The sequence below is a fragment of the Diabrotica virgifera genome, chromosome 7, assembly GCF_917563875.1.
Source record: "Diabrotica virgifera virgifera chromosome 7, PGI_DIABVI_V3a".
Taxonomy (NCBI): Eukaryota; Metazoa; Arthropoda; class Insecta; order Coleoptera; family Chrysomelidae; genus Diabrotica; species Diabrotica virgifera.
The window spans coordinates 139,401,830-139,429,084 of record NC_065449.1 but is presented as its reverse complement, the minus strand read 5'-3'; the positions used below and the strand labels follow the sequence as shown (position 1 = coordinate 139,429,084).

The window sequence follows — 27,255 nt, the reverse complement described above, 5'->3', positions numbered from 1 at the left end:
AAGTAAACGTAATAAAAGTAATAGGAAGAAAATCAATAATTTTACAATTAATTGGTTATAGTAGGGATTGTACCTATTATACAGAGTGTCCAGAAACTCTTCTAACAATCGAAACCCGGAGATTCCTCAGATAATTTTAAGAAAATTTAACTCAATTCACCTCGTCCGAAAATGCTCTTTAAAGTTGGCGTATTCTAATCAGTTTTTTTTAAATAGCTCCAGAACACTTCTATTTAGAAAAACGAAAACTGGTACACCTATTTATCTTCCAGAGATAAATCGATTCCATCATTTGTCAATTTTTAGTACCGGTCATAGGCATCAGTTTAGGGTAGGGAAACGGATATTTTATCGCATAACTTTTCTGTGTTTAACTTTTAAGCATTTTTGACACTGGATTATTAAACTATGGGGTATTCTTGTACTAAAAGGTACTCTTGCTTTAAGTTGGTAGGATACGGCGTGTTCTAGAAAAATCGATTTGAAAAATTTTTCAGTTTTTGAATTTGAAAAAAAGAATGTGTGTGTACTTTGTACGCACGTAAGAAGTTATACTTCTATTATATAATTTCAACGAAATAAATATACTTAACAGTTACAATACAAAAAATTAACAATAATTACCAAAAATTAAAAAAAAAAGAATATGAATCGTCCGGGATTTGAACCCGCGATCTCTCGATCTCTGGTCCAATGCCCTACCAACCAGGCTATCAAGCTGCATGTTATTGACGTTTCGCATATACATAATTACACATCACGGTGACAAGTGAAATATAAAAATAGATATTTATTTTATTATTTTACGACCAAGGAAGACAAATCCAAAGACACAAACATTATAATAAATAATACATTTAAAAAGCACTAATATATTATTTTAATGGCTTATTTGCGCTGATACATACTTTGAAAGATTAGCAAGGAACAACATACTATTGAACGTAAAGAAATAAATTATTAATCACCTAGGTAGATCTTGGCCATAGAAGTAAGTTGCTTTAAACTGCAGTTAAATATATCGCAGTAAATACTTAAGGCATTATAATAGCTGCACATGACGAATAGAGGAGAATTCAACATAAGGTTAGTTCTAGCTTGTGTATTTCTGAATTTAATCGAATTTCTTACTGGATAAAACGGATAAGATTATAATAAATAAGTATACAATAAAATGTCTTTAATACTCATCTTACTCCTGAGGAAGACAAATCCAAAGACACAAAAATTATAATAAATATATTTACTAAAAACACTAATATATTCTTTTCACACCCCTTCTTGCACTGATATATTTATACATAACTAGAAAGATTTAGCAACCAAACGCCATACTGTCTTTGTGCGCATGCGCGCAGATTATGAAATTTTACTCTCAATCGCGCCTAAAGAAGTATAACTTCAAAAAAAATAAAAAAAAACTATTTAGAAAAACTATTTCATCATCATCAATGGTGCTACAGCCCTATGAAAGAGCCTCGACCTTCCCAAGTCTATTACGCCAGTCAGTCCTATCCATTGCCAACCGTTGCCAGTTTGCTGCACCTATTTTTCTCCCATCTTCATCTACACCATCTTTCCATCTAAGTTTTGGCCTACCCCTATTTCTACTTCCGACAGGTTGTGACATAAGGATTCTTCTAGGAGGGTTGTTATGCTAGATGTCCTGCCCATCTTAGTCTTCCTATTCTTGTAAGAGATGCTACGTCTTTACCACCAAATATATGTTTATATCTGTGGTATACATTGTAGTTGTACCTCCTCCTCCAAATACCATTTTCACAGATGCCACCGAATATGCCTCTCAGGATCCTTCGTTCAAATATAAGCAGAAGGTTTTCATCTGCCTTGGAGATGGTCCATGTCTCCGATCCATATGTCAACACTGGTTGTATAAGGGTTTTGTATATGGTTATTTTTGTTTTTTGGCTTAAGTTTCTGCTTCTCATATGTCTACTCAGTCCAAAATAGCATTTGTTCGCTAGGATTATCATTCGCTTGATTTCTTCCGTCATGACGTTCTCCTTGGTGATCAGGGAGCCTAAGTATGTGAATTTGTCCACCACTTCAAAGGTAGAGTTATCAACAGAGAATTGGTGACCGATGTTTCTGGCTCTATTGTTGGGTGTTGATGCCATCATCTTAGTTTTCTCCTCGTTTACTCTCAGGCCCATATTTTTTGAGGCATTTGAGAAGGTGGTATACATTTCTTCTAGTTTGCGTGTTGTGCGGGTCCACGTCATTGGCATATGCCACAATTTGGGATGATTTATTAAACATATTTCCTCTGTTGTCTATTCGGGCATCTCTGACCGCCTTTTCCAGAGCTATGTTGATGAGGAGACACGCCAGCGCATCTTCCTGTCGCAGCCCAACATTCGTTTCAAACGCCTGTGATTGTTCGTCCTGTATTTCGACTTTGCAAACGACTTTACGCATTGTAGCCTTAACCAATCTTATCAGTTTGTCAGGGATGTGGAATTCATCCATGGCTTCATACAATTTATCTCTTAGGACACTATCATAGGCCGATTTAAAATCTACGAAAAGATGGTATGTGTCGATATTGAATTCATTGGTTTTTTCCAGTATTTGCCTTAGCACAAAGATCTGGTCTTTTGTTGATCGACCAGGGAAAGGTCGATATCAAACCACTTTGATATTCTCCAAGAAGCTCCTCTGAATGTGCACTTAGGCGACCATATAAGATGCTCGAAAATATTTTGTAAGCTGTATTAAGGAAGGTTATTCCCCTATAGTTTCTACATTCCAATTGATCACCCTTTTTGTGTAGCGGGCAAACGATTCCAATACACCACTCTTCCGGGATTTGTTCCTCATTCCAGGCTTTCAGTATTATTTTATATATTTGATTAGTCAGGGTAGCACCCCCATATTTAATAAGTTCCGCGGATATACCATCACTTCCTGGAGATTTATTATTTTTTAGGTGTTTTATTACATCCCGTACTTCTTGAATTGATGGAGGCTCTAATGGTGTATTGTTGGTTGCTCTTGGGTTCGGTTGATTTGGATCTTCTACTTCGATGGTAAGTAGTTCTTTATAGTGTTTCACCAACCTTTTCAATATTTCTTCTTTTGTATTTAGTATGTGCCCCTCCTTATCCTTATATAGTCTTAGCCTTGGTTTGAATTCCTTTCTTGCATTATTCAGAGTTTTATAGAATTTTCTTGTTTGATTTTCCTGTTTTAATGCCTCAAGTTCTTCCAGTATTCTATTTTCATAAATTCTCTTTTTTCTTCTATGAATGCACTTCTCTTCTCTTCTAAGGTTTTTATATTTTTGTTGTTTTTCTCGGGGTCTTCTTTGCTGCATCTGTTTATATGCATCGTTCTTTCTTCTTGTAATATCCTCACACTCAGCATCGAACCAGTCATTGCGTGATGGTGGTTTCTCTGGCCCTAGAATATTATTTGCTGCGTCTTTAATATTACTTTTACACATTTCCCATTGTTCGCTGGTTGTTAGATTCTCATTAATTATGCAGTTAGTTTCGATATAGTTTTGAAACCTTTCTACCGTTTGCGGATTTTTGAGGAGTTCAATATTAAGACGCGTTGTTTTGGTACTTCTCTCCTTCTTCGCGTTTGAGATTCTAGCTCGAATTCTTGTGCCAACTAGAAAGTGATCTGAATCAATATTAGCGCCCCGATAGGTCCGGACATCCATCAAGTTTGAGAAATGTCTAGCATCTATGAGTATATGATCAATTTGGTTGTTCGTTAATCCATCGGGCGAGGTCCAAGTTCCCATATGTATTTTTTTGTGTAGAAAACATGTGCTTCCTACGATCATGTTCTTTGCGGCTGCGAAGGTGACTGCTCGGTGTCCATTCGAATTGGTATTATTATGGAGACTATATTTACCGATGTGCGGTAGATATATTTCTTCCCTTTCGATTTTTGCATTCAGATCACCGATTACTATTTTAATGTCACTTCTGGGACAACTGTCATAAGCTCTTTCTAATTCATCATAGAATTCGTCTTTTTCTTCGTCTTCCTTGTCCTCTGTTGGGGCATGTACCTACATTAATAAGACTTATATTAAAGAACTTGCCCCTGATCCTTAAGCAGCTCATTCGTGGATTAATCGGCTTAAAATCTATAACCAAATGCTTGACTTTATTATTGACTATAAAGGCTGTCCCGAATTCATGTCTAGTTCTATGGCAGCTATAGTACATGTTGTAGTTTGTTTTTTGGATTATGCCATGACCTGTCCATCGTACTTCTTGTATTGCAGTAATATCGGAGTTATATTGTGCTAATATGTCGCATAGTTTGCGGATATTTCCAGGTTCGTTTAGTGTGCGAACGTTCCAGGTAAATATTTTAAGATCATTGTCCTTATTTCGTTGCATAGGTCGTCGTTGAGATTTCCGTCCGGCATCTTTAACTTTCGATTTCGTAACTATGGATTTTTACAGGGTTGGGTAGTTAACCCAACGCCAAACCCTCTTTTCGGAGGGCCATTTCACCCGCTCTCGTCAGTTCCCGACCCAACTTCCCACCCGGGTTGGATACCGGATCTCCAGATTGGGTTTCTCGGTTAACAGGGGACACCAACGTGAAGGTGAGAGTCGGATTTGAGTAGAAGAGGCTAAGTGGAGTAAACTGGAAAACTATTTAGAAAAACGAAAACTGGTACGTTTATTTCTCTTCCAGAGATGAATATTTTATCAATTGTGAATTTCTAGTATCGGTCATAGGCGTCCGTCTTGGGTAGATCAACGAAATCTCATAACTTGCTTTAATTTTTAAGCATTTTTGACAGTAGAGTATTAAATTATGAGGTGTAAAAGTTACTCTTGCTTTAAGTCGGTAAATACACCGTTTTTATTATTTTTTTCAAATTTTTCTTAAATTCAAAATACGAAAAATTTTGAAATTTATTTTTCTAGAAAACGCTGCATCTTACCGTCTTACAGCAAGAGTAACATTTAGTACTAGAATACCTCACAATTTAAAAATAAAGTGTTAAAAATGCTTAAAAGTTAAAGACAAAAAAGTTATGCGATAAAATAACCGTTGCCCTACCCAAAACGGACTCCTATGACCGGTACTAGAGATTCGCAATTGATGAAATCAATTTATATCTGGAAGATAAAAAGACGGACCAGTTTTTGTCTATCGAAATGGAAGCGTTCTGGAGATAAAAAAAATCTAATTACAAGGCTCCATCTTCAAGGAGCTCTAGCTCCCTTAGGAAACATTTTTGGATTATGTGAATTGTGTTAAATTGTCTTAAAATTATCTTAGGAATCTTAAAATTATATACAGGGTGTTCCATTAAAAAAAAACATAAGTTTGTGTCACCCTGTCAATACGGGTAGCCTGTATATTAGAAAATATTTTTAAATTATGATCCTCTCTTTGCCCCACGTTTTACCTAAATAACTTTTTTTCGTATCTTTTACGACAAACGAGTGATTGGACTTTGTCACACTAATGCCCCACCCTGTATACGAAATAACTATAAAATCATCCTGCCTCTTTGTAAATAGACTTATATTAAGATTCTTGAAACATATGCAAAATGGCATGACTCAGAACATCGTGGAATTTTTTATGAATTTTCTTACAAATCTAGGACTCCTGCCGTCTTACAAGAACCGTTTAACCTTCCTGCCGAGTACCGAAAAAGTATTGATTGCATTTGAGTATTATAACTTTTTAAAGGCAGGACTCAGAAAATCACGGAATCAGGGTAAAAATTTTGCGCATAATTTTCCAAGGGACAAGTATGCCTACTTAAACAGTAGGAGACGTCATGCCAACATTTTTTTTGATCATTTTGAAATAAATATGTTTAGTATGGTATAGTTAGACCCAAACCCAGACATCCAAAGTAAAAGTTATCCTCCAACACCAAATTGTTCTATATGGTCCATATAATGTTCAGAAAAAAGTCACACCATTTTTAGCGTCGGGTTTGGGGGGGGGGGAGGGGGGAGAAATCTGTAAATTCGTAGTTTTTTAGGTTTTTCGTCAATATTTCTAAAACTATGCGGTTTAGCATGAACAACCTTCTATACAAAATTGTTCTAAATTAAATTTGAAATAAAAAAGGCTCTATGCATAACCCTTCTAAAATGAACGGTTCCAAAGTTACGGAGGTAGTTTAGTATAATTGGTCCTAAAAAAGGCCTAACCCAGACATCCAAAGTAAAAGTTTTCTTTCATTACCAAATTGTTCTATATGGTCCACATATTGTTTAGTAAAAAGTTACACCATTTTGAGCGTCCGGTTTGGGGGGGAGATGGGGTAGAAATCGGTAAATTAGTAGTTATTTTACGTTTTTCGTAAATATTTCTAAAAGTATACTTAAGCGTAAAGAATGTTCTATAGAAAAATGTTCTACATAAAATTTAAAACAAAAAAGGTTCAATATATAATTGTTATAAAATCAACGGTTCCAGAGTTACGGAGGGTGAAAAGTGGAGGTTTTCGATACTTTTTATATTTACCGATTTCTCCCCCTCTCTCCCCCAAACCCGACGCTCAAAATGGTGTGACTTTTTTCTGAACATTATGTGGACCATATAGAACAATTAGGTGTTGGAGGATAACTTTCACTTTGGATGTCTGGGTTTTTGGTATAGTTATACCATACATTGCCCAAAATATATAAAAAGTATCGAAAACCTCGATTTTTCACCCTCCGTAACTCTGGAACCCTTGATGTTATAACAGTTATGTATACAAGATTTTTTGTTTTAAATTTCATGTAGAACATTTTTGTATATAACATTGTTTACGCTAAAGCATAGTTTTAGAAATATTGACGAAAAACGTAAAAAAACTACTAATTTACCGACTTCTCCCCCATCTGCCCCCCAAACCGGAGGTCAAAATGGTGTAACTTTTTACTGAACAATATGTGGACCATACAGAACAATTTGGTGTTGGAGGAAAACTTTTACTTTGGACGTTTGGGTTAAGCCTTTTTTTGGACCAGTTATACTATACTACCTCCGTAACTTTGGAACCATGCATTTTAGAAAGATTATGCATAGGACCTTTTTTATTTAAAATTTAATGTAGAACAATTTTGTATAGAAGGTTGTTCATGCTAAACCGCATAGTTTTAGAAATATTGACGAAAAACGTAAAAAACTACGAATTTACCGATTTCTCCCCCCTCTACCCCCCAAACCCGACGCTCAAAATAGTGTGACTTTTTAATTTACTAGTTTAATTTATTTAGTTGGCAGGACCCAGAAAATCATAAAAATTTCATTATTTTCCTTACATGTTTGTATACATATATACTCCGTTAGCCTGTTTGCAACCCTCCTGCCCAAAAAATTTTCTTCGTAAATTCCATAGTATCCTGTCATTCTACGGATATGGCAGAAATTCATCGCAAAACCCTATTTTTATTTTTTGGGAAAATATAGTTTTTACAGGAAAATGTCACATGAAATTTGTGGATATTTCCACAAATTATAAGTACCTCGTCTACCCTTCCACTATTGCAAAAGGCAGGACTTAGAAAATCATGGCTAAACTTCTGTGTAATATCTTCCGGTCTACCTTCTCCACCCAATTTCTCTGAGTGTTTCATTGCAAAACTCAGTTTCTTGTTTAACGAATCATTTAATATGGTAAATTGTCTTAAGTCTCCACTTAAGAAACCTTTTTAAGTTTGCTATAAAACTGCCTGCACTTAAAGTGTCTTTAAAACATGGTTTTAAAAGCACCTCTACAGCAGCTTTAAAACCAGTTGCTTAAGAAAACAAAGTTTTAAGAAGGTTTTTATTTTTGGTTTTATTGACCTCTTTCAGAGTGGGCCCTTTTATGCTGAAAGCGGTTTTATTGCAACCTTAAGGTTTACTTAAAAACTAAATGGTTTTAATTTTAGTTTTATTCTACAGTTTTAAAGCATCCTTAAAAGACTTAATAAACCCGTTCAGTGCTACTTGGGGTCACACCCAATAATGTCACTAGAAACACACCGGGGCCTCGATTTTTGACCCTTCGCTTCGTTATAGAACGTATTCGCTTCGTATATGTTTAGTATACGTAGCGAATACGTTCGATAACGAAGCGAAGGTTCAAAAATCGAGGCTCAGCTTTATCGTCTCTTTTGGTTGATCCTGTGGGCTTTATACTAATATGTCGCTAAAGACTTATCTCAAATATAAAAGAATAACATAGAAAACACAAAAATCGCTGATATAACTTAACTAAACTACGAATTTTAAATTCCAATAGTGTCAAAATGTCATACTTAGTATAGTCACAGTATAAAGAGGGACAGTAGAACCACTCTCCGAAAAATTGGAAGTAAAATCTGTAGTCGCGCATGGCGACCGCGCAATGTTGGCAGTCGCTTTTGCCCCACTCTCGCATTGCTATTCGCATAGAAACGTACGGCTTTTAACAGGGAAAACCCGCATCCACCACTGGTGAATTACCAATTTCGTACTGCCGGTATTACTTCCTGAGATCAAAGCGCCGACAGAAGAGTGATTTTACTGTGGAACCTCTATATACAGTACAGTGGAGTAAAGTTGCCTGTGGTTGGACCAATTACAAACAAGCATTACGGTGCTGTAAATTTGAATTACCTTTGGTTTAAAAACGAGGTATAGTAAAGTACAAAAAGTTCTATTATATGCAATTTACTCAATCAATAACGACATTGAAGAAACTAATTAGGGCCCTTTCATTCACACATACACTCAAATATGAACGATAAAATATGAACATTTTAAATTTATGAACGAATACTGAATCACTTATTAACACTTTAATGGACAGAACGTCTATAGACGTCTAATTTCCATTGATGTAATGTGACACAATGTTTATAGATCATATTTATTTTTAAAATAAAGTTGTGACAAAAAATGCCACATTACATTTTCTTTTTTATGTTTTATTATACATCGTAAAGACATATTTATACTGCTTGGCTCCAAAATATTATATTTGTATTGGATTAAGCTACAATACAATTCCTTTTCTGAGTTCGTCAGCTGTTCTTCCCATTTGACACAGGATAGAAACTTCTATTATATAGCAATGACTTAGACCTAATGATCTCTACTAGATCATAGTCAAGCACAGTGTTATAGATCTTAGTTGGCAGTGATTTATTGTATCATATTATTATGCCGCCATGATCTACCAAGACTACTCTCCCACTATATCTCTCTGCTCAAATCCCTTCTCTGTGTACTTTGTTAGGTTCAGTACTTGACCTGTGCAAGATTTGCCTGGCGTGAAGCCTGTTTGTTGTGTAATTAGTTTTGCATCTAATGCCACAATAATATTATTAGTCGTAATAAAAAAATAAGGCCCAATAAACGAGAATGTATCCTGGCATCATCGATATACCTCTGAGATAATAATATACATGGAAATGGCTGGCACTTAAGACTTCTCTAAAAATCACACACTTGGAGTGAATACGATATCTAACCGGAGCAAGTTAAAGCTAAATCTGCACAGCATGTACATGCGTATTTTATTGACGAAAGAAACTAGACTAATAGATATACTAGAGGGTTGGTGTTGAGATTGCTACAAATCCACAAGGAAAAAGGTTTTCCTGTAGCTGGCTGTATACCATATATTACAAAAAACAAGTAAAATCCTCTATAAACGGTATACGAGCCCCGTCCCATATCAGTTGGCCCATTGCAGATTGAAAAGAAAATCCAATTTTATAAACCAAATACAAAAGTCAAGCAACCTAAACTTTGGAAGTTTTAATTCATCGATAATTTGTGGATTTCCAGAAGAATACAAAATATGGTTTAAATTAATAAAAACAATTAATTAAACAGAATAACAACAAATAAAAAAAAACATAAACAATATCTAATTTTAACAAAACAAATGTTAAAGTTTACAACTCAGTGACATCCCTTTTATTTTTAATTAGATTCAAAATTCTTCGAGGCATAGTTTTTACAAAGTTCTGGCAACACTCTGGTGTAAATGAATCCCATATTTTTTGCAAGTTTTGCTTGAATTCTTTGACGGACCTAGCAGGATGTTTCCCCCATGTTTTTTTTAACCCGGAAGTCCGGCTAACCCGGACCGATTTTCATCAGACAAAACAAACATTTTTTCACTTTGACTGAGTTTTTTACCAAGAAATAAACAATACTGTACAACTGTACGTAATTTAGATGTACTGTGCATGTCTATTTAATGTTTTTGCAATTATAATGTATATTTGTTTTGATATTTATTTATATTTTATTAATTTTTACCATATTCTCCGGCTAACCCGGATTTTCGATAACCCGGATCGGCCGCGGTCTCGATTAATCTATCGAGGTTCCACTGTATTTAAAACCTTCAAATATTATTTGCCCGTATTTAAAATTCTATCGATAAAATGCAACTTTTCCACACCTTTCGCCGACATGCTGCCCCAGACCACGATAAACGTAGGAAATTTGACTTTTCTGTTGAGAAAGTAAGGCTGAAAATCTTTATTTTTTCGGGGAATAACTCGACTCCTACTGTCTCCAATAGGGAACTTGCTCAATTTTTTTTTATTACATAATAATGTTCAGTTTTGTTTAAAAATGAGATTTTCAAAATTTCACGTTTCAAAAACTCATAATAACTTAGAAATATAAATTTAAAATCTTCTGCGATTTAAAATAGTTCATAAGACCCGTGACGTCACATATTTTTATTAGATTTTTATGTTTATGGTTATATTTAGGTATATTCTTCTTCTACTACTACTACTACTACTATCGGTTTACAGCGTTCTCCGACGCCTTCCGACTCCTAACCGCCATTCTTCTCTGTTTAACCATAGACCTGGAGGGATTTCTCTTTCCTCTAGTTCTTTTTCAATTCCCTCCCTCCAGCTTCTTCTCGGCCTTCCTCTTTTTCTTCTCCCTTGTGGTGTCCATGCCAAAATCTGTTTAGGGATCCTGTCATTTGGCATTCTCTGTACATGGCCGTACCATACCAGTTGTTTTGTTTTTATGTCATCAATTATTGTATGTGTTACTCCCATCATTTCTCGTATTCTCTCGTTCGGTATCCGATCTCTTCTTGATTTGCCTGCTGCTCTTCTCCAGAAGTCCATTTCTGTTACTAGTAACATTTTCTGCGCTCTTTGTTTCAGTGACCAAACTTCACTGCCATATGTGATTATACTTTTAAGAATGCTATTGTATATGAGCTGTTTGTTCGCTTTAGATATTGTCTGGTCCCACAGAATGCCGTTCATCATGGATATGGCTTTTCTACACTGTATGTTTCTGTCTTTTATAGCAGCATCGAGTGTTCCATCTTGAGTTATCTTCATGCCCATATTCTTCTTCTCCTTTAGTTTATTGGCCTCCATCTCCATCTACTTGGGTATTTGGTCAGCTCATCATCGGGGAATAAGGGAAAAATATTTATATTCTAATGACATTTATCGTATGTCATTATAATAATATACAGTGCTGTTTTTGTGACGGTACGCGCCGGTACGCCGTACCGGCACCTCTTGGTACAAAAAATTTAAAAAATCAACAAAATTATAGACAAATTCCTGAATTCTTCCCTTGCTCCCAAATAGCTTTAAAACGCCCTTATTGATGATAAATTTAAAAAGTTTTCCCGGGGGTGAACCCCCTATGAACACTCCCCAGACCCCCAGGAACATTGCGTACCGGAACCTAAGCTTACCGGAACCATTGCGTACCGGAACCTAAGCTTACCGGAACCATTGCGTACCGGAACCTTATATTGTTACAAAAACAGCACTGATAATATATATACCAGTTTGTTGAGATTGGAGTTTGATACAGTTTTTGAAGGAAATGAAAGAAGGTTTACTATGGAAACTTAAAACCATTTTGTAAAAGTACAAGTTTTCTATGAATAGTTCAAACGATCAAAATCACTTGTAACGTCACATAACTGTAACTCCTGACATTTATAATGTCTAATTTAAAATTATATACAATTTTTTTACTTTGTTGGTTCAGAATGTAAACATATAATCATATGACGTCACGACGCGTTTTGGGCTAGCTGCTTTAATTTGAATTTAGAATCGTCTTTAGGGGCCAAACGGAACACAAAAACAACTTTTTTATTTTTACTACATGTTTTAAATTATGTTCTGTCGTGATTTATAACATTTTTTTCGAATTTAAAATTTTATGCAAGGTCCCTATTCGACTCCAACACACACACTTCAAATTTGGATTCATCACTCCATTGTATTGCATCCATTAGTGAATTTGTCCAACCTCAATGCTCTTTTGACCATTTTAACCTATTTTTCTGGTGTTGTAATGTTAAGACTGGATTGTCATTAGTCTGAGATAAAATTAAATTTTTCAAAAACAATTCATATTGATTTTTTCAACTTTATTCACTTAATTTGTAAGTAAGCAGATAATAATTTGTGGGCCTCTCGGTGATATGTTGATCTAGAAACGTGCCTTCCAACGAGGTTACTTCACAAAACACTTAAATCTAGATAAGTTTCACGTCGTTTTTTCACTATAATGCGTCTTAATTCCTTTTGATCTGCTTCGTTTATTTTACTTTTTCCTGAATTTATAGGTTTGGTAATGCCAAAACCTGAGGTTTTGTATCTTCTAATATTTCTTATACTATACTGTGACAATTAAAGCATATTCGCGATTTCCGAATTGGATTTTCCAGAATTCAAAAATCTATTGATGATTGAACAAAAATGTTCTCATTCATCACTTTATTTCCACCGATTCCCATTGATAATTTTATCTTGACAAACGGTAGTAGGCTTTATAATATCACAAAATCTATTTGACATTAATTGACAATTGCTTTGATATAATTTTGCACAGGATTTTAAGATAATTATGAAAAAAATCAATGTAAGTGATCAAAGGCCACGATTTAGCGATTTTTTTATTATTAGTGTTTGAACTAAATAAAAATATCACAGGGGTAATTTTTTCAATAAATCTTATTAAAAAAGGCAATAATAATTACTATGCGAACTTATAAAAATATGTAGATTATCATTTGTTTGTGGTAATTGCCATAAACTAAAAATTCCAAAGGTGGGCCAACTGAAATGGGAAGGGGCTCGTATTTATTAAAATTCCCTAAAAAGGGCTACATCACAAGCAGAACTAGTTTTCAATCTGATAACAGATCATCATCAGTGCTGACAAGATGCTGACATGCTAACCACCGAAATGAAAATATTAGGGTAAAAACCCTTTAAACTTAATCAGTCATGGAAACATTGACTACAATTATTAAATTAAACAAGGCAACTACTTAGTTGCCAACAACCGTTCAACATGTGAACAACTCAATTTGGCGTCAGACGCTACCCTGCATCCATGTTTAATTTAATAATTATAGTCAATGTTTCCATGACTGATTAAGTTTAAAGGATTTTTACCCTAATATTTTCATTTAGGTGGTTAGCATGTCAGCAGTAATGATGATTTATTATCAGATTGAAAACTAGTTCTGCTTATGATGTAGCCCTTTTTAGGGAATTTTAATAAATATACCTTTTATAAAGGATTTTACTTGTTTTTTGCTACAAATATGTTTTACCAACTGACTGCACTAAAGATGGAATATTGTGTTATTTAATAGTTATAATTGACTTACTGTATGTTAAAGGTGGTGAGGTTTTTATTTGGATCTCTGCTCAACGTTTGGGAAACGTTAATTAGTTCCGTTTTCTTAATTGGACATCAGCTAATTTTTAAGAGCAAGACGACGTTTACGAACGTACTTTATTCGTTCGATAATAATTAAGATTTAACTTTAGAAAACTGGTTCAAAAGATGCATTTTGTTTGGTTTAAACAACGAATAGACACATAAGATTGAACTTACTTGAGGAGAATGAGAGAAATTAATAATTGTCTGTTAAGCAAAAAACTTTTAATATATTAAACCAATTTAACAACATACGCGATTAAACGATTATGAGCGTGTTCATTAGCGAGAGTTTATGCACAACGTTCATTTATTCCGGCTTATTAGGAAGACACATATACTAACACACAAAACACAAAATGCGTACCATCCCTTCGCGAGAGAGAACTGCGCCGAGAGGTTGAAAGACGAACTTTCGCCGTTTCGGGCTGAAGGGACTCTATTCTAAATCACTGCATATTCCGTTAGTTCGTTAAGCGTATTAAAACGCCATTTGACAAAAGAGAGTCCATACATGTTTTTACCCTTGCAAGATGCGAGATGGTACAGTTTAACATCAACCAAAAAGTAGTAGAATGTGTGCCAAAATACACATACCTTGGCACTACATTAAATGAGTAGTGGGACCACTTCCAAGAAATAAAAGCTAGAATAGAAAAAGAAAAAGCAAGCCAAATGTCGAAGCTGTTCAAATCACACAATTTGAATTTAGAACTGAAACTCAGATTCCTCCTATATTATATATTCTCCATCTTTTTATATGAAGTAGAGTCTTGGACTGTAACAGAAGTAAAAACGAAGAGACTGGAAGCGTTCGAAATGTGGACATGTAGAAGAATTCTTAAGATATCATGGATTGACAAAATATTAAATGCCAAAATACTCCAAAAACCTAACAAAGAGAAGGAAATAATGTGTACGGTGAAAAAAAGAAAATTAGAATATTTCGGCCACATCACAAGAAATGAAACAAAATATGACCTGAGTTATGTCCATTGACCCCATATAGACCAATACTCTGAATCCGATGTGTCAGCACCTGAACTATGGTCGACCTTATTTCCAAACTGCAACTTGTGTATTATTGCTTATTTTTCAAATGTGTAATGTATTTCATTTCATTGAATATAATTCAGTCTGATATATTTCTTTGTAGAATAAAGTCGCATTTTTTTATATTGTAACTATTAGATCGCAATAAAGTAAATTCTCGCACTTGTATTTTTAAAAATTGTTTTTAAAAATCGTTCCGAAAAGGCAGAAACTATCAGTGGCGCAGTCTTAGTGGATTTTTTGTCGAATTCCATTGAGGATATTCGTGGGTTTTAACTCTTAAACGAAAAAAGAACCGGGTTTCCGTTTTTCATAAACTTTTAAACTGTCAGTGATTTTGGGCTCCATTCGGACATCCAGATTCCAGGAACAAGCAGAAGTGCATAAATGTGGTAAGCTAAAAATTTTTTGTTCATTTTTATCAGACTCCTCTTATCTATTGAATCCTTTTGCGAAAATAATAGTCAAGTGTAGTATTAGTTATTATTTTATTTTATTTTTTGATAGATTAGTATATAGGAAAGAAAAGTAATAAATAAAGATAGGATGACTTCACCAAGTACTTCAAATACTACTATTATTGTACCTAAATTAGATATTGCCAATTTGGCGATTATTCCTCGTTTTGATGGAAATATAAATAAACTCTACAGATTCATAAATGCAACTGAATCTATCTTAAGGCATTATTTCGATACAAATAACCCTAGTAGTTTTCAAAATTGTTTGCTATTGAACGGAATTTTAAATAAACTAGAAGGAAGAGCTGAAGAAATTATTGCTATTAGCGGTTATACTGATTGGGATGGTATAAAAAATACATTAATTTTAAATTTTGCCGACCAAAGAGATGAAAATTGCCTTAATCAAGATCTTGTTAATTTAAAACAAAAACCAAACGAATCACATCAGTTTCATGAGAAGGTGCTCGATTTAAAGATAATCTTCAAACAAAAATTGGACCCCTTATCTTGTAGTGTAGCCAAAATTCCAGTTTCCCAAAAATCAGGATGTATATTTATCCCTGACCAAACAATCCAAAAATGTGTAATCCCTGCATGTCTTTCGAATGCAATAGATGGTTTCGCCCTAGTAGAAATCTTTAACCGAACCCAAGATGAAATTTTTGTCACATTAGATGCTCCAATCGATACTGTCCCTTTTGACGAAAATTGTCATGAATTATTCCATGCAGACATAGTGCCTGCCGATGAAACAGAAAATATTAATATCGAAGATTTAATCCGTACCTCTCATATGAACTCTGAAGAAAAACAAAATATTCTAAGAATTTGCAATAAATACTCTAATCTTTTTCATAGCGAAGATAAACCCCTTACATTTACCAATAGAGTTAAACATGTTATTAAAACTAAGGATGAACTACCTATTTATAGTAAATCGTATAGATATCCTTTTGTTCATAAACCAGAAGTGAATAGTCAAATAAACAAAATGTTGGAACAAGGAATCATTAGACCCAGTAATTCAGCGTACAGTAGTCCCATTTGGGTTGTCCCAAAAAAAGCAGATGCGTCAGGAAAAAAGAAATGGAGAATTGTTGTAGACTATAGAAAGCTGAACGAAAAAACAATTCCAGATAAATATCCGTTACCAAATATCACCGATACACTTGATAAATTAGGCAGATGCAACTATTTTAGTACACTTGATCTAGCTAGTGGCTTTCATCAGATTGAGATGCACCCAGACGATATTCCCAAGACAGCATTCAATGTTGAGAATGGTCATTATGAATATGTTCGTATGCCATTTGGGCTCAAGAATGCTCCTGCAACTTTTCAGAGAGTTATGGACGATATTCTGCGAGGCCTTCAAGATGACATCTGTCTTGTCTACTTAGACGATATAATTATTTTTTCTACCTCACTTCAAGAGCATATTGTAAATTTAGACAAAGTTTTTAAACGTTTGGAAGAAAATAATTTTAAAATACAACTAGATAAGTGTGAATTTCTCAGAAAGGAAGTAGCCTATCTTGGTCACATTGTAACTACAGAAGGTGTGAAGTCAAACCCAGATAAAATTAATGCAATTGTCAAATACCCAATTCCAAAAACTGCACGCGAAATAAAAGGATTTTTAGGATTGCTAGGATATTACAGGAGATTTATAAAAGATTTTGCCAGATTAACTAAACCATTAACGAAATGCTTAAAAAAGGATGCTAACATAGAACACACTCCAGAATTTGTAAAATGTTTTGAAGATTATAAAAATCTATTAATTAATGAACCTATACTTCAATATCCAGATTTTGATAAAGATTTTATTTTAACTACAGATGCAAGTAATGCAGCAGTAGGAGCTGTATTATCTCAATTAGTAAATGGTCAAGATAAACCAGTAGCATATGCCTCGAGAACATTAAATGAGTCCGAGCAAAACTACAGTGTTATAGAAAAAGAACTTCTCGCGATAGTGTGGGCAACTAAGTATTTTAGACCTTATCTTTTTGGAAGACAGTTTAAAATTATGACAGATCATAAACCCTTACAGTGGCTTATGTCTCTTAAAGAACCGAATTCGCGATTAGTGAGATGGCGTTTAAAATTAGAGGAATTTGATTACATAATTGAATACAAGAAAGGAAGTTGCAATGCAAATGCAGACTCCCTATCTCGAATAGAGATTCATTGTAATGAATTTTTAAAATATATGGAAGAAATTAATAAAACTCCGAAAAACGACGATGATGATAGCAATTCGATGGCTGTAAATGTCGACGACAACGTTAACGAAGAAAACAGAACAAGGATATAACCAAGACAACGATATTGAAGAAGATGATGATGATGATGATGATGACGGAGAAACTGTACATACTAGTTTAGAAGATCCAATACTAGGAATGCTCATTTCTGATAAGCATCTTAATGTTTTTGATCACCAAATTGTAATTGATTTCGTTTTACACTCAGCCGTCAAACCAAAAATTGAAAAAATATTTCCTAACAGAAAAAGACTTTATATCCAAATTTCAAAAAATAATATTGTAGAAGAACCTATAAATATATTTAAAAATTACATTGACCCAAAATACAAATACGCTGTGTACTTCAAGGAAGACACTTTTATACCAGAAATATTAGAAACTTTAAAAAACACTTTTAAAAATTCTGCCTACAAGTTAATAAAATGTAACAGCATCTTAAAAGATATAGTAAACAAAGATGAACAACATGAAAAAATAAGGTCATTTCACGAAGGAAAAACCAATCACCGAGGTATTCTAGAAACAGAAACTAGGATCAAACGCACCTATTATTGGCCAGGAATAAAACAAGATGTAACAGATTTTATAAATAATTGTAATATTTGCCAAATAAATAAATATGATCGTAATCCGCCAAATCAAAAACTAATGATTACTCCCACAGCTTCAAAACCATTCGAAATAATATTTGCAGACACTTTTTCAAGCCAAGGCCAAAAGTTTCTTACTATAATAGACACATTTTCTAAATACGGTCAAGCATACCCTCTTTCAGCATTGACAAGTACTGAAATTGTAAAAGCTTTTCTAACCTTCATGACACACCATGGAATTCCTGATCTTGTAACTATGGACCGAGGCACAGAATTAAAAAACTCCGTTGTACAAGAATTTTTGGACATACATAAAGTAAAAACTCATTATGTAACTACAAACAGTACCCAATCTAAAGGAGCTATAGAGAGATTTCATTCCACTCTAATAGAACATCTACGAATAATTAGAAGCAAAGCTGATGGAAAAATTGATATCCTAAATCAAATGCCTTATGCTATTTTAGGCTATAATAACTCAATACACTCAGTAACTCAACAAAAGCCGATAGATATTATAAATGGCCACATTAACACTAAAGAAATTTTTGATATAAATATAAACCAAAAACTAATTAATAACTACATAGAAAAACATAGAGATAGGACCAAAGAAATCTATAAAGAACTTAATAAAAAATTGATCGAACAAAAAGACAAAAGTATCGAATATAATAATAGAGATCGACATGAACCACTCACATACGAAGAAGGAAGTGATGTTTACAGAAAAAATACTACACTGGTACGAAATAAACTTAATCCCAAATTTATGAAAGATAAAGTTGTTGAAGATGCAAAAATTAAAGTTGCTACTCCAAAAAGACTTTTACACAAACAAAATTTAAGACGACCAAAAACTAACCGGAAAAAACTCTTACAGGTTCCTAATGACAATGATGATGATCCTGGGCCTTCAACAAGTCGAGAATAAAGAAATCACCTTTACGAATCTCAAAGATAATCCCGGAATACTTCCTTATAAATTAGGCACTGCAAAAAATTAAATCTAGTACTCATTCATTTATCCATTATGTTAATTTAGAACCAATTCAAAAAGAAATTAATACTCTAAGACTTTCCTACCAAAATGTAACAGCTGCAATTAAAGACGGCCTTAGTAGTCCTTATTATTCCGAATTAGAAAATTTTGATCGCGTCCTTTTATTCCAGCTACAACTAGCTGAACAAAAACTCCAATCACTCTTACCTGATCACAGAGCAAAACGAGGTCTTATAGACGGACTAGGCTCAATAATTAAATGTATCACAGGAAACTTAGATACAGAAGACGCAAAACATTATGATAGCGCACTAGAAGAACTAAAAAGTAACCAAAATAAAATTGTAACTAAACTTAATAAACAAATTTCATTATCGACTGAGATTGTAGAGAATTTTAATAATACTATTTCTCTCATAAAAAGTAACCAAGAAGTAATTTTCTCTGGTTTAGAATCTATTCGTTCAAACCTTAATAAGTTTATTTTTAATTTTGAAGATTTTCTTATAACTAGAAATATTTTAGATCAATTAAGTATAAGTATAAATATTATAGTACACTTACTAACAGATATAGAAAACTCTATAACATTTGCGAGACTAGGTATTTTAAATAGTAGTATAGTAAAAATTAATGAACTAAAGTCAATATTAACTCAAATTTTAGAATATCATTCAAGAAACGAACTAATTTATCCAAATATCACATCAGACATAAATAATTATTATAATATCTTAGAGACAGAAGCGTACTACTCTAACTTGACGATTGTTTTCATTGTCCATGTTCCAATAGCTTATCCCGACGAATTTTCCTACTATCATTTATACTCGATTCCTACTGTAAATCATACTACCATAGTGCCCCCTAACACTTATCTGATAATGAATGAAAATTTTTACCAATACACATCTGTACCATGCTCAAACCTGAAGCCCAAATTCTTCTGTCCCGAAAATCCTCTAAGAAGCAAAAGTGAAGAAGACTGTCTATTTCAACTCCTTCAACTAAAATCCAATCCTACGAGATGCCAAAGAATAGAAGTTCACATTTCAAGAAATATGATCCAGCAAATAGATGAGTCCCACTACATCGCTGTTTTGGTAACCAAAACCAAAATTCAAATGAACTGTACTAACACAGACCTTCAATTAATTTCTGGAAATTATCTCATCACAGTTCCTTTCCAATGCCAGTTTAGCACAGAAGATCAAACATTTAGCAATAATCGTTTCATTTCCGAAAGTCAGCCACTATTACTTCCGAATATAGTTATTCCTCACACCCATCAAGAAGAGATTCCCGAAGTCCATATCCAAGATGTTCAACTGGACAAGATTCATTTAATTAAGAAGAAACAAGAAGAAATTAAAACATTAATACTTAAAAACTCAAAAATCACTCATCCTAATTTTTGGAACCTAACAGTAATATTTTTGATTATAATAATTCTTGCATATTTTGTTATTAAATTTATAAAAAGAAGAACGAAATCACAAAGAAAAGACGATAGTCCCATGGACAATGTTCACATCCAAGAAGATGATCCTGAAGAAAATCCACCAGAGGCCCAACCTAGGTCATTTTTCAATTCCATGAAAAATTCCAGAAACTAAGGGTGGAGGAGTTATATCCATTGACCTTATATAGGCCAATACTCTGAATCCGATGTGTCAGCACCTGAACTATGGTCGACCTTATTTCCAAACTGCAACTTGTGTATTATTGCTTATTTTTCAAATGTGTAATGTATTTCATTTCATTGAATATAATTCAGTCTGATATATTTCTTTGTAGAGTAAAGTCGCATTTTTTTATATTGTAACTATTAGATCGCAATAAAGTAAATTCTCGCACTTGTATTTTTAAAAATTGTTTTTAAAAATCGTTCCGAAAAGGCAGAAACTATCAGTCCTGTTAAAAGGCATTTTGCAGGGAAAGGTGAATGGTAAAAGAGACATCGGAAGAAGAATATCTTGGCTCAGGAACTTAAGGACCTGGTTTGCGACATCCACTACAGGGCTTTTCAAGGCAGCAGCTAATAAGATTATCATTGCCAGAATGATTGCCAACATTCGTAACGGATAGGCACCAGAAGAAGAAGAAGATGCGAAGATGTAAAATGGGAACTATGTGTTCGTTATCTTTGAACCTAACATAACTTTCTAAAATTCTTAAATCTTACTAGCAAAAGATTTAAAATGATATTTACGAAAATACGAGCTTATTAAAACTAACTTAGATGTTGTTTTCACAATAAAAGGATTGTTTAAAAAAGCGGCGTCTTACACATTTACAAGACAGAAATGCAGCTGCCTGCTGCAACATATTGATGATATTCAGATTCAGCCATACGGCTCACACTCCTTCTAAGGGAAAATTAACTCATCCCAGATACCTACGGTATCAAAAGGATTGAGCTCTGGTGGGACTCTTTCCGTGTTATCGAGCCCTAGGTGACTTGCTATGTAGGTGTATCTCCCAAAAATTTTCGTACACATCTGACCGTTGCGAGTGTACAGCTTTCTGCATGGTCTTAAGGCTGTATGACACTATGCATTTTCTTGTATCATTTCTAATGTCGTTTCTACTATTAGTAGTGCAGTCACTGAAGGTTTTCACCTCCGATTTCGTTGAACCTCCATCGATTTTCATGAAAATTGGTGAGTAATTAGAGGATACCTCAAGGAATAAAGGTGACATGATGCCAACTGGCGCTTTTACCCTGGGAGTGGATGCCACCCCTTCGCGGGGTGAAAATTATTTTATTAAAAATAATACCATAAGTCGATAGAGGGACAAACTATAAGCAAAATTTGCTATATAAAGTTATTAAAATAAATCAACACTTTTTGAGTTATTAAAGACCAAAGATTTTATTTTTTCGTAAAAAAATGCATTTTTTAAATCAGTTTTTCACGTATAAATCAAAAACTATTAGCTTTTACAAAACAGTTATTATTATTGAAATTAAAGATAATAAAAAATTGAATATATTTCTCACATAAAAAAGTAAACTAATGTTAGTTCAAAGTGAGTTATTGACAATTGAATGTGTATTTTTTTCGACTAGTACTCAAATCTAAGTGTTCAAGCTTAAATAACGGGAAAACGATGCAACGTATAAAATATTCCTGCTAAACATTTGTCAAAGTACTTCGGAATACCTATCAAATGAGCTTCAGAACAAGGTAATAGCGTCAAAATTAAGCAAGTTATAATGAAAATAAAAGAACCGTTTCGAATTTTTGAGGGAAAAGTGAAAAATAAAACATACGCCATTTCCACAAAAATTAAAATTTATTGTAATCCTTACAAGAACTTCTTTATATTAGCATAAGTAATGTTTTCAATAATTTTGACCGGTCTAGAATGCATATTTTTTAAAAAAAGATATAATTTAAAAAATCATAATTTTTAAAATTATTGTAATTCTCATATTCTTTTGATAATCACTCCAAAAATACTCATATACGTAAAAAATTATATAAAACCAAATTTTAATCTTTTCTGTGCCAAATATTTTGCCTGTTTTACTATTTCTATAGGGCAAAAAATAACCGAGATAGAAACGTTTGCTGTGGGAACCATGCAACCGGGGTAATTTAACATTTTATTTTTAAAAAAGTAAGGGGTTTAAAATGATTAGGTTTAACATGCTTAAAGCACTTGGAATTAACTTTCAAACAGTTTTTAGATGAACCTGATATCGTAAACACGAACGGAGTTATTAAAAAAAAAACAATAACATTTTTTGGTAAAATTTTTAAAAGATAAATTTGAAAAAATTTCGGAGCATAAATTTTAACGCTATCAACATGTTCAGGGGCTCATTTGATAAATATTTTTAAGTACTTTGACAAATTTTTAATAAGTTTATGTTATAAAATGCATTAATTTCCCGTTATTTTAGCTTGAATACTTAGAGTTTTTTACTCGCCGAAAAGAATATACATTCAATTACCTATAACTCACTTTTAGTTAACATTAAAAGGTTTTTCTAGTAAGAGGTTTATTTCGTTTTTTTGTAGCTTCAATTTTGATAATAATAACTTTTTTGTAAAAACTTACACTTTTTGAGTTATTGATAAAAAATTGGTTAAAAACATGCATTTTTCTCAAGAAAAATTAAAATCTTTGATCCCTAATAACTAAAAAGTGTTGATTTATTTCAAAAACTTTATATAACAAATTTTGCTTCAAATTTGTCCCTCTATCGAATTATGGGGTTAATTTTAATAAAATAATTTTCACCCCTGAGAAGGGGTGGCATCCACCCCCAGGGTAAAAGCGCAAGTTGGCACCATGTCACCTATGTTCCTTGAGATATCCTCTAACCACTCACCAATTTTCATGCAAATCGATGGAGGTTCAACGAAATCGAAGGTAATAGCTCATATCCACCTTCAGTGACTCCACTATAGAAAGTTATATACATTTTCTTGTATCGTTTTTTGTACGTACATTTGTGCATTGTATCAATGCAAGTTCTTGTATCGAAAATTGTATGAAATTCGGCACGTGATTGGTCGAAATTTTGTTTGTCACCGTCACCCTGTATCACGTTACATTGGCATGGTAGTACTGCGTTCTACAGCTGATTTTAAGGATTTTATAAAATTTATAAACTTTTAAAAACTTATAAATTTAACATTTTAATGTTAACCAGAATTTTTACGTTGACTGTTTGAGGTTGATTATTTGTGTTTTTATTTTGTTTTGATACCTATTTGTGCTAAAATATTTGCATTAGAATTATCTTCAGTTTGATCCAAATTAGGAACTATTGTATTTTCCTCTATTAAAAAATTATGCAACATGAAACCCAAAGTTATAGTTTGAACTTTACTAGGAGCTAAATATATGGTTATTAGTAGAACAGTAGTCCATACCAAACGGTGTGTCACGCTGCACGTCGCCTCAGTGTACAGTGACTTTATAATGGAAATTATTTTATGAGGAATGTTTCTTAGCTCTAAAATTTTCCATATAGCAGCATGAGATAGGCTGTCAAAGGCTCGTTCGAAATCAACAAAAACCATGTATAGAGGTGTGTTCCATTCAACCGATTGTTCCATTATTACCCTCACAGTATTAATGTGATCTATGCAGGAAGATTCTGGTCTAAAACCTGCTTGATTCGCTAGAAATTCAACCTTGTTTGTTATTCTTTTATGCATGATGGTCGTAAAAATTTTATTTATGACGGTAAGCAAGGTTATTCCTCTCCAATTTTTGCACAGTGTGAGGTTGCCCTTTTTTGGAAGTTTAATAATGTTACCTTTTTTCCAGCCCGCTGGAATGCAGTTTGTTTCCCACACCTCTCGGATTATGGAGAGCAAAAGTTCAGAGGTTAGATGCGGGTCAGTTTTAAGTAGTTCGGCAGCAATGTTATCGATTCCCGGGGACCTGTTATTTCTCAGAGATTTGATAGCTGTTATTATCTCCGTTTTGGAAGGGGACTCGCAAGATATGTGCAAGTTCAGATTTTCATTTAGACCCAGCTTTTTTATATTTTCGAGGAGGTTCTTCGGAATGACTCCAGTAGTAGACATAATAATCGGTATTGTCTGGGTACTTTGCATTCTCCATTGTCTTCGTATTTGAATTTCCAGATCTCTGTACTTGGCGATCTTTTCAGTAGGTAGTACGTAGATTATTGTTGTTACGTATCGCAACATCAATAAGTGTTGTTTGTCTTGTTAATTTTTTAACTAGTACGAGATCTGGTCTATTCTGTGCCACTATTTGATCTGTGAGTACAGTGTGGTTCCAGCATAGCTTGTAGTTGTCATTCTCAAGCATACTCTCAGGGACGTATTGATAATATGTGAGATGGTCTGTTTGCAGAAGTCCCAGCTTTGATTATATTATTATTAAGATTTCGCTGTCTGCCATTTGATTATGTTTCTTCTTCCGCCTTATAAGCAACTCTGCTTGTTCATCAGCGGATTGATACCTCTATGGAAAGTTGTCACTCCATCTTTTTGTGCGGTTGATACTCCTTCTACCGATTGGTTGATTATGTTTAATTTTGTTTATTAATGTATGTCTGTATTCATTTTTCTCTTGTAGTAAATGTTTATAGTTGGTTTCTATTTTAGGTTTCACTCAAGAGGAGAATAAAATGAAAATTATGGAAACTAATCGACACGCTGAAGGAAAATCTGTAAATAAAAATATAAAAGTTCAGACTAGACAGGGACCTTACAAATGTGAAATTTGTTTCAAACAGTTTTTTAAAAGACATCATTTGAAACAACATATAAGAACGCACACTGGAGAAAAACCTTACAAGTGTGAAGTTTGTTTTCAGCAGTTCAGTCAAGTAGGTCATTTGAAAAAACATTTGAGAGTGCACACAGGAGAAAAACCTCATAAGTGTGAAATCTGTTTTAAGCAGTTTAGTGAAGCAGATAATTTGAAAATACATTTGAGATTGCACACTGGAGAAAAACCTTACAAGTGTGAAATTTGTTTTAGCCTATTTTCTCATGCTAGTGCTCTGAAATATCACATGAGATCTCACACTGGAGAAAATTCTTACAAGTGTGACATTTGTTTTAATCTATTTTCTCAAGCTAGTGCTCTAAAATATCATATGAGATTGCATACTGGAGAAAAACCTTATAAGTGTGAAATTTGTTTGCGGCAGTTTAGTCTAGCAAGTAGTTTGAAAAAACATTTAAGAGTACACACTGGAGAAAAACCTTACAAGTGTGAAATCTGTTTGAAGGAGTTTAGTGAAGCAGATACTTTAAAAAAACATTTGAGAGTGCACACTGGAGAAAAACCTTACCAGTGTGAAATCTGTTTTAAACTGTTTTCTAAAGCACATAATTTGAAAACACATTTGAGAGTGCACACTGGAGAAAAACCTTACCAGTGTGAAACCTGTTTTAAGCAGTTTAGTGAAGCAGGTACTTTAAAAAAACATTTGAGAGTACACACTGGAGAAAAACCTTACAAGTGTGAAATCTGTTTTAAACAGTTTAGTGTAGCAGGTAATTTGAAAATACATTTGAGAGTACACACTAGAGAAAAGATTTGCCAAGTGTGAAATTTTCTTTAACCTTCGGCCGGGCGTGCCTTAAAAAATTACAACGTTGGGCGCGCAGCAGTAATTTGCTGCCATGCAGTTCCTTATTATTTTCGACAATTTGTTTATTATTGATTAACTGAATCGTTATTTATTTTGTCAAAAAATAAAAAAGCTTTATTAATTTAACTAATTTTAATAAATTGTACAAAAAACTTTAATTTATTTGATCAATACTTAACACTTTACCTGGAAAAATTGAGTTTGCCCACCAGATTACTGCGGTGCGCCTGGCTGAGGGTGAATTAGTTTACTCTAATAACTGAGTAAAAAACAGTATTTTTGTTTGTTTGTGGCTATTAGGTCTTGTCCTTCCTTTACCCTCCCCCCACTACTGTTATTTCAGATTTTCTTTATATGTATATCAATTATGTATTTATACATTGTTTAATAAAATATATATATATATATCGGGTGTTCTACAGCATTCGCCGTTTCCCGCATCCTATTCGCCATGCTTTTCGGTCACGAATATCTTCCTCGTTGAGTTGTCTACTGTTCATTGCTTTCTCTACATCTTGTATCCATGTTCTCTTCGGTCTGCCTCTTTTTCTTCTCTCGGGTGGTACATACTGGATCATTTTCTTGGGCCATCTTGTTGGTCCCATTCTCTGGACATGCCCGTACCATATTAATCTTTTTTGTTCTATTCTGTCTATAATATCCTTTTCTACTTCCATTCTTTCTTTTATTTCTTCGTTTGGGATATGCTGCAGTTTAGATATTCTGCAGCTTCTTCTAAGCGCGTCCATTTCTAAAGCTTGAAGTCTTTTATTTTGTCGGTCTTTTACTTCCCACACTTCCGAGTTGTACAGGACAATTCCTTCCACGATAGTTTGGTAGATTTTTTTCTTTGTCTGATTCTGCAGTCCTGTACTCCACCAAATGCCATTTAGCTGTTTTATAGCTTTTCTTCCTTGGCTTATTCGATATTCTATATCTTGATCGCATGTGGAGTTTTTGTCAAAAATTGAACCTAGATATTTAAATTCATCACATCCTTTTATGTATTCCCCTTCTAATTCTAAGTCTTCAGTATCACCTCCGACTACAAGGTATTCAGTTTTCTCCATGCTCATTTCCAAACCCCATT

At 33.7% G+C, this 27,255-nt stretch overlaps 1 protein-coding gene across 1 annotated transcript in view; it reads left to right on the top strand.

Annotated features, from left to right (window-relative positions):
• LOC114333897 (zinc finger protein 664-like) overlaps positions 1–26,565 on the top strand; it is a 41,575-nt gene extending 15,010 nt beyond the window's left edge. Inside the window, exon 2 of the mRNA XM_028283894.2 lies at positions 25,168–26,565. Coding sequence (XP_028139695.1) covers positions 25,168–26,123 — 956 coding nt within the window. The 3' untranslated portion in view covers positions 26,124–26,565. The remainder of the gene's footprint in view (positions 1–25,167) is intronic.
• The last annotated feature ends 690 nt before the right edge of the window (positions 26,566–27,255 follow it).